The 9002-nt window shown below is 46.3% G+C and overlaps 1 protein-coding gene across 2 annotated transcripts; it reads right to left on the bottom strand.

The window, feature by feature from the left end:
* Positions 1 to 382: 382 nt before the first annotated feature.
* Positions 383 to 2711, bottom strand: LOC144164739 (uncharacterized). 2 transcript variants are annotated; one of them, XM_077695029.1, is made up of 4 exons: positions 2558 to 2711; positions 2431 to 2478; positions 2193 to 2369; positions 383 to 541 (listed from the first exon to the last, which is right to left on the bottom strand). In XM_077695029.1, exons 1-4 carry the CDS (start codon positions 2584 to 2586, stop codon positions 409 to 411), a joined length of 387 nt encoding a protein of 128 aa, XP_077551155.1. In that variant the 5' UTR covers positions 2587 to 2711; the 3' UTR covers positions 383 to 408. The 2 variants fall into 2 exon arrangements, with proteins under 2 accessions (XP_077551155.1, XP_077551154.1); XM_077695028.1 differs by having other exon boundaries at positions 2431 to 2711.
* Between the last annotated feature and the right edge of the window lie 6291 nt (positions 2712 to 9002).

Genomic DNA, 9002 nt, shown 5'->3' with positions numbered 1-9002 from the left:
GCATTACCTAAGGCACGTAACACGCTGTTTGCGCATGGAATTTGTAACAAAAAAGAAAGTTTAATTTCAATTTGTAGCGTGAGTGAAATGCCACAAATCAGAGCCTGTTCACTGTGCTCGCAACATGACACCAGTTGCCTCAATGCTCAGCAAGTGCCCTTCTTTTTTTACAACAACATCCGCACAGTTTTTTATTCCACTGCCCTGCCATCTTGTCACAAGGTTCTTTTTCTGAGCGACATTTCACCAGCGAGGTTCTTGTTTAATCAGCGAAGGTGTTCAGTCAACTGAGTACAATTTCCACTTTGGTGGAACCAGTATGGCCAAATTCAACGCCCAGTACTGACACCTTGAGGACGTCTTTTATTTTTCGATTCTGTCTTAGAACGTATCCACATGTGCCCGCAATCATGGCAAGAAAAAAAAAAAAGAATCTCCCCGAGATCTTACAACCGCGACATACGACACCCAAGCAGGGCCACTCACCAAAAGCTGCTGATTGCGGCAGTACCCCCACAGCGGCGTCACCAACATGGCCAACCTGCAACAACACGGGCGCAACAATGTCAGGGCACACAACATACTGACCGGCACAACTTCCCAGGCCATCCGCACAACAGCTGGGCAGATCATTCGTGTCGCCCCAATCACGTTGTTACTTTGTTCAAGATGACCACTTGGATAAGATAGGCCAGCCAGTGTCTTTTTGAACGAGTGTCAAGGCATACTCGGGGTTGCACAGAAATGCTCACATGCCTCCCATCCCTGCACCACACAGCATTCACTAACAGTCATGCGTTCAATTGTTTTCATGCCACTGTTGTGTTATGATAGTACGTACAATCGTGATCATTCAGACACACGAGCAGGAGTGCCCCAAGGTTCAACTTTTGGCCTTATATTAGTAATACCCCGTGCTGAACCCAGTCACCATTTCTGATGTGCCCTTTTGAAAATGACTGCGCCAAATGAGATCTGCAATGCTATAAGTTATTTATGTGCATTACCTAATGTATGGGGCACAAGACTAAAAGGGTCTAAAACCAAGTGCATCATATTTACCCAAAAGAAACACATATTGAGTTTTACGCAAACTTCAGCAACATAAGCTGGCAGAATACTATCCAACTAAAGTACTGTTCTGCCAAACTTTCAGCTAACCCATATTTCCCTAGGTTAGTTGGAAAGCCCTGTGCAAAGTTGTTGTTCAGCCAGCACTGATATCAGTCTTCTGTCTACAGCCATTCAAACAAATTGTCAAGCAGTGCTGAGAATTCGTAAAACTTTGAATTGTCCGTAAACTGTTCACAAAAACTGAGTTTTCTCACAAAATGCACTCATGTCGAGAAATAAGTTTTTTTGGGGGACTATATGTATGTATTCTTGTTTGCTTGCTTATAAGTCAGACGGTTCATTTTCCACGCACCATGCACTGGACTGCTCTCTCAGGAACATGCCAGCCCAAATTTCTTTAGACTGCGTCAATTACGCTGCCCATGTTTACTCATGTAAGCACACCTGTAAGCACCCACGGAGGGTCCATGAAAAGCATCCAGGGATACAGGAGGGGCCCGAGGAGCCCGCGTTAATAGAAACCCTTGAAAATAACCCTTGCACTAGGCCAAGAGGGGGCAGGGAAGCGACCTGGCTCATTTTTTATGCGTTCATAATTTTCAAGTTCATTAGAAATGGCCTGGAAACATCAGCGTAGCATGTCAAAACCCTGCAGTATGTGGCCGACACCCAGAGCAATATCCTATCTGGCTCGAGCTTTTCCTGAAAACATTTTATTCGTTTCGACTCTGCTGTTGACGGAGCTTAACGTTTGTCCCCTTGCTCTAACGACGCTGGCAATGGTGGCCGTTACTCAGTTCCCAGAAATTAGGTTAAGATTTTTTTTTTGTTACTCATTTTACAACTCTGCACCATCTGATATAGGATTCGCGAGGCCTCTTTTATTCGTCATTTCGGAATGCTCAAAACTGCCCGAAAGCCGTTTTGTATTTTATTTCGCCGTGGAATTTCAATCGCGAGAGGAGTTTTTGGGCGGCCAAGGAACTGCTCAAAACTGACAGCAACATAAGACCAGTAGAAAGCGCTGATATTTGATTACACCCCTAATAAAACCACTTTGTCGAGTGTCAAGGAGCGCGTCTGGGCGTCAGCGATGCCCAGCGCGCTCTGTGCCTCACTTGTCGCATTTGCTGTCGTCATCGGCGCGGCACGTCGCGCGCAGCTTCAGACGGCGGGCCTCGGCCTTCTCTCGCTCGTCGTCGGCTGTTCGGAGCAGCTGGCCCTGCTTAGCGGGCGGTTCGCGGGGAGGCACCGAGGCGGCAGGGGTGGCGGCGTCCTCGATCACGGGAACCGCCCTGCAGCAATAAGAAAAAAGCACCTCAGCGCGTGCGAGCGCATCGTCGCACTCGCACTCACCTTCGGAGTGCTGCGCGAAGCCAGATCACGGTCGTCCACGCGTGCGTCCTTACGAACGAACAATAGAATGATTTGAACATGCCTTGCTCGTTCGAGGGGCTCATACAAACCGGAGACAGCACATTACCTAGGGTGGTATTCTAGGGACGACAACATCAATGTTGTACCAGTTGTACTCCTGATACCAAGCACAACTAGAGTGAACTAGAGTGAACTAGAAGTTCACTCTAGTTCACTCTAGTACACTCTAGCACAACATCCGAAAACGCGCCAAGCCAAGAAAGCACATGGACAGCTGGTTGATGATGATAATGAAATAAACTTTGTGGTCGGCTATGCGTGCGCAATCGCACGTTTAAACCAAAAATAAAGGAAGAAATGTGACACATTATTTCACACAAACAATAAAGTAGTCATCTCTGCAGTTTACCATCTGACAGTCCGCGGACTTCCAGAGAAGCAACGTTACTAGTAACGTTGCAGAGAAGGGCCCTAACCAACGCTAAAATACTTAATGTTTGTAGAAATAACATTAGCTCGCAGAACGTCCATAGCGCTACAGTTAATTGCAACGTTTTTTTAATCTAATAACGTTAGCTCATAGAAAGATTTTTTTTTCGAACCACCTCGACCCTCCGTTGTGAAATCGCTGAGGGGCGCTGCAAGTCGCGCGTGTGTCGTCTGCTCGAGAGCTGCGGCACGGCCGCTGGATGAGAGCGCACAAGGTGCGCCTTTCATCCAGCGGCCATGGCTGCGGCTAGAGTGAACTAGAAGTATTCTAGTTCACTCTACTGCGGCGAAGCAGACGACGAGCTTGACAAGAAGCACGGCCGCTGGATGAAAGGCGCACTGACGTGCGGCCTGCCGCGTGCCTCCAATGCGGCGTGAGTGCGCCTAGAGCCAAATACTAGGTCTCTTCGATTTGGCCTGCACTTTCTGCATGAGTTCAGGATGAGTTCAGCCAGTTCAGCGCAGGCGCCGCCACTGCAGAACCGGTCCTGCACTTTTGTCGTCTGCTTCTGCACCTCCTCCATGGGAGGTGCAGGGAAAGCGTGAACTCATCCTGCACTCTCTGCACCGTCGGTAAATCGAAGAGAAAAGTGCAGGCGCCGCGCGCTGCACTCGAAAATCGAAGAGACGAGTGCTGCACTACCTGAATGAGTGCAGCGAGTGCAGTAAAATCGAAGACACCTACTGCCACCGCGGCGCCACCGTTCCGGAACTGAAGGCTCTGGTATAGTGCCTAGAATATACTGGCTAGTGTGCTGAGGGCGGGCGCGGAGGTGGCCCCGACCGTGATGACTGCCAGCGGCGCCCGCTTGGGGCGCTGCTGTGCGAGAGGGTGCATCTGCGCGCCGTCCGCGCAGCGTTCCGCGCGCTTCCCAAGCGCTGCGAAGCTTCAAGTTAGCCGAGTAGCGCGAAGCGGGCGTTTACTTTTTCCGTGTATTTGGAGCGTTCGTTACAAAACGCCATGCTATATAAGAACTACGCGACTGCGTTTAGAATGCACGCATTTTGTTAAACCCAATGTAGATAAATGTGTGGCGTAAACTTCGCCGTCTCCTCCCGCTCTCAAAAAACTTAACTTGTCAGTAACCATCCAACCGATTTTTTATTTACTTTGCTTCTGAGAGCAGAAATATCACAGGAAGTTTGAAACCCCTTACCACATGGCCTGCATTCTGCCAGAGATGAAGTGAAAACAAAATAGTAATTACAAGTATGTCAAGCAAATAATCGGACACCAAAGAAACGTTTGAGATTCAGAAGTGTCTTAATTGCTGCGCTGCGCTGATTATTCTGGGCTGGTGACGTTAGTTTGCGACCCTCTCTCAATCAAAGGAGATAAGATAACACGTGCGGCAATATAAGAGGTGAAATAGAAAACATTATGGCAGTGACATTTAAAGCGACACCTTCGATTCGTTTAAAATGAACATTGATATTTGTAAATGTCTCCAAAGGACGGTCGTTGCCGAAGACATAATTAACAACCTACAATTCACCTATTACGGCATTAAATAACTACATAGAACATGAATTATATTTCAGAACTCCTGTCGTAATGACAATATTGGCGTTCGAAAACTCAAAGCACCTATTGTGCTTCACCAGGCAGTAAATTAAAAAAACATTGTTATATCTGTTACTTTAAATTGTTTTTGACGAAGGGCCTGACCAACAATATAAACCACGATTTATTACACGTTAACCAATTCCAAAAGTTTCCTCGTGATTCAACTAACCTACTTACCAGATAGCTGTGATGTTAAGAACCGACCTTCGGGCGGCCTCTTTTAAAGCGCGGCCAAACTATTCCCCTCTTTAAAATACTGTTCCGCCTTGGTCAACACAGCGCGTGCATTACAAAAAAAGGTGTCAGGGCGACACTCAAGGCCCTGAACTTCACTGCGTGCTCTCTAACTTCTCCGAACGCGGCGGCGCCCCTTTCATTCATCTTCGGGCCCACGAATGACGTCGCAGCGACCGTAACACTAACACCGCTGACCAGGACGCGCCCGCGTGCTTTGCAAGCTCTAATGCGGTAATTACCCCCGGAATCTAGAAAGACTACCGCCGAAGCCACAAGGCACCTTCTGCGTCACTTCGACCTAAGTTAACAAAGGTGCGGCGAGCCGCAACGTGACATTGACAGCCTTTGTCTGCATGTCTAGGATTATCTCTATCGGCTAGACGAGAGTCCCCGGCCTTCATGGTCACACGATGAAAAGCGGATTATCCATGGTGGGGACCGTGGGGGTTCAAATGAACCGGGCCTTCCGGGCTTAGGGAGCCCGGTTGGCAGACAGTGTTTCAAAAAAATTTTAGGCCTCCTGCTGATTTTCCTATTAAAACAGAGATCATCTATTACAAAATGAATGCTTCGAAAGGGCTGTTTGTTTCATAGTGTGCATAAACTATAAGTCAGCTTACAGTTTACCAGTCTGAGGGGAAAACGTTTCAATCGCCCAGAACCATGCATCGCGTACAGCGAAGAAGATATATAGTTTAGCTGATGGACACCGATAGCAGCCGGACTGAGATTTGAGCAGCTGCGGTTCAACAATTTCGGAACGAGCATAGCGCACAGAGAGCAGTTTCTGTTTGAAACCTGTTTTAATGCGCTGAAAAAAAAAAATAACTGGAAATACGGTAACGCAGAGGTTTCTATGCTATATTATGTTTTCATGATAGGATAAACAACGCCCTCTTAAACACTTATACGGTATGGAATTCTCTGATTATGGAAGGACTCCGAAGGGGTGGTGGTTTGATTTTTCGTTCGGATTCAGAGGGTGAATCGGGATGTCCTGCATGCCCCCCCCCCCTCTTAATTTTTGGATTTATTTTCCCAAGTAGACGACCCCTGAGGTCGTAGAAAAAGTGTAGTTGATGATTTTTTTCTATTGTGGTGTATTTTGGTTTCTTGAATTTTGTCTGTACAAAAATTATTGACGCCAATACAACAATTAAATGTGTTACTTCTACCAATTATGCATTTTTGTGGTAATGCAAGGCATAACTTTTGGGTCATTCTCGCTATTTTTAATGCGTATTCGCATCATCCTTTTTCGAGCTTTTCTAGTTCAGGCCAGAGTTCAGATGCATATTTCTCATCTGTAAATTTTCGTAAAATTTTTTTTTTATTTTTTATTTTTTATTTTTTGGTTTCTCAGTATTTTGTCTGTGCAATTATCTATATTCATGCTAAATATGTCACGGCCAATCGGGCTGGAAGCTTTTCGAGGACTTCTCAACTCTTCTGGCGGCGTTCTTATTGATGTAACGCAACCAGGCCCGCCTTCACTTGCTAGTTGCGTGTGTGTGTAATACATTACTTCAATCATTGTAGCAATTTCGTTCAATGGTCGTACACCGAAGTATCCTCGCAGTTTACTGTTATTAAAGATTGGAACTGCTTTTAACCAGTTCCGAGGAGCCTGCAGGCACTGGACATTGCAAAAAGTATCCGTCCGAGTCTGGCTGGCACATATTTTCCGATAAGCTTGGGCAGTTTATTTCAAAGGCTGCTCTTCTGTGACGGACATGGCGAAACTTCTAATCCGTGAAAACTTTGAAGGTTCATTCCCAGATGTTTATGTTGCTGCTACTTTTTTTGTGTGTGCTTGTCGGTAACGAATTTCACTGGCGAAGGTCATTCAGCCAGCTGAAATCGATCAAAAACCGCTTTGATCAGTGGTGACTGACAGCTGCCTCAGCGATTTGTCGCTGCTCAGCGTGGGGACGGAGATTCTTAAAAGCGTTAATGATGAGGATATCATCAAGAAACTAGCGAGTGAAACGGAAACGCTTGTAGAAACATGCAGAACTTTTTATCTATTCTTAAAACACGAATAAAAACAGAAAGCATGCTAATACGTACACATTCCCCATTTCGAGGTTGGATTTCGGCGAAACGCGCGTAAGGAATAGAAAATTTTGTTTATTTATTTAGTATTTAAGAGAAAAAGAGCCGCATGCAATAGGAACGTGTTTTTTCTGTTATAAATATATATATATTGCCTGCAAAAATGTACATCTGTTACCTGTTTACCAGTGAACTATATGTTTTATTATTAAAATATTTTTGTGATGTTCGGTATCCATCTCATTTGCTGTAAGCGCCACTTTTTCTAAAAAATTTAGCTCCCCGCAGGTTCAGAATATTTTATTAATAAACCATTCAAATTAAATTTCGCACTCAGTCGGCATATACAATATACTGCTTAGGAGAGCTTAAATTTGGGTTTCTGGATGAAATCACAAAATAGCCAGGCGATTGGTAGCTTATTTACTGTAAGAATGGGCGAACAGTTTCTGAAAAAGGACTACCTGTTTACTCCGGCAGTGCTCACACGCCGCCGACCAAAGCGTGGTCTGCCGAATACGCCGCCGCGACAGAGGAGCTTGGCGGCTTTCATGCACCCTCTCGCCGAGCAGCGCCCCTTGCGGCCTCTGCGCGCAGTCATCGCCGGCGGGGCCACCCTCTCCCGTAGAGAATGCGCGCGCTCCGCACACTAGCCAGTATATTCTAGGCACTATACCGCTACCAGTCCCCAGAGCCTTCAGTTCCGGAACGGTGGCGCCGCGGTGGCAGTATTTGGCTCTAGGCGCACTCACGCCGCATTGGAGGCACGCGGCAGGCCGCACGTCAGTGCGCCTTTCATCCAGCGGCCGTGCTTCTTGTCAAGCTCGTCGTCTGCTTCGCCGCAGTAGAGTGAACTAGAATACTTCTAGTTCACTCTAGCCGCAGCCATGGCCGCTGGATGAAAGGCGCACCTTGTGCGCTCTCATCCAGCGGCCGTGCCGCAGCTCTCGAGCAGACGACACACGCACGACTTGCAGCGCCCCTCAGCGATTTCACAACGGAGGGTCGAGGTGGTTCGAAAAAAAAAATCTTTCTATGAGCTAACGTTATTAGATTAAAAAAACGTTGCAATTAACTGTAGCGCTATGGACGTTCTGCGAGCGAATGTTATTTCTACAAACATTAAGTATTTTAGCGTTGGTTAGGGCCCTTCTCTGCAACGTTACTAGTAACGTTGCTTCTCTGGAAGTCCGCGGACTGTCAGATGGTAAACTGCAGAGATGACTACTTTATTGTTTGTGTGAAATAATGTGTCACATTTCTTCCTTTATTTTTGGTTTAAACGTGCGATTGCGCACGCATAGCCGACCACAAAGTTTATTTCATTATCATCATCAACCAGCTGTCCATGTGCTTTCTTGGCTTGGCGCGTTTTCGGATGTTGTGCTAGAGTGTACTAGAGTGAACTAGAGTGAACTTCTAGTTCACTCTAGTTGTGCTTGGTATCAGGAGTACAACTGGTACAACATTGATGTTGTCGTCCCTAGAATACCACCCTAGGTAATGTGCTATAGTAGCGGTGAGCGCGGCCCGCGGGACGCCGGCTTTTGGGCCGCTTATTTCGAAGTGTGGGCTTATCATCGGCGTTCCACGCTCCCCATAAGGCATTTACCAGCACTAATGTTACGCCTGTTAAAAGACAAACACGGTTAGCGGTGGCCGAGCTTAATTTGGTCGAGATGGAAGTTAAATTCCGTTCGCAGCAGCAGCATTAAGCGTTGATAGTGTGCCTTCTGTCTCGCATTGCTGTGTCGTTGTGTCTCACATCAACCGGCATGCTCTTGGTGACCTCACGCCCGGCAGAGATTTACGTTTTGTCTGCAAGTTGCGACTGCAGAGAATATATTAAAATTCCGGACAAGCAGAAACAATGTTTTTGTGACGGCGCTTATGAGTGCCAACACTTCTCAATGTTTAAGATTTAACCAACTTTTATGTGGGTTTTTCCTCGTGGACTAAATAAAACACCACAATTCGCATTAATCTCACGGGACATATGACTTGATTACACATTGTTTAGTTATGTAGTAATACTAGTATCATAGCTATGTCGGCCCTTTCTTATTTTGATAATATATATATATCTATACAATTCCATTTTCTACCTGATATTTTTACTTCTTCCCTGCAGCCTCGAAAAAAATGAAGGACAGCAGATGGGATGTCCGGGTCGACAAAAAACTTAAAAAAAATATTTGGCGAG

The sequence above is a fragment of the Haemaphysalis longicornis genome, unplaced genomic scaffold (assembly GCF_048455015.1).
Source record: "Haemaphysalis longicornis isolate Haplotype H1 unplaced genomic scaffold, Haemaphysalis longicornis Haplotype H1 scaffold_137, whole genome shotgun sequence".
NCBI classification, from domain to species: domain Eukaryota; kingdom Metazoa; phylum Arthropoda; class Arachnida; order Ixodida; family Ixodidae; genus Haemaphysalis; species Haemaphysalis longicornis.
Note: the sequence above shows the minus strand (reverse complement) of the source record. Positions and strands in the feature narration are given on the sequence as shown.

Excerpts from the sequence above, each read along its gene's own strand:
- LOC144164739 (XM_077695028.1), bottom strand. The coding sequence starts at position 2,534 with ATGAGCCCCTCGAACGAGCAAGGCATGTTCAAATCATTCTATTGTTCG. Across the intron at positions 2,370-2,430 it reads CTTCGCGCAGCACTCCGAAG|GGCGGTTCCCGTGATCGAGG; the intron begins GTGAGTGCGAGT and ends TTATTGCTGCAG. Across the intron at positions 542-2,192 it reads GACGACAGCAAATGCGACAA|GTTGGCCATGTTGGTGACGC; the intron begins GTGAGGCACAGA and ends GTGTTGTTGCAG.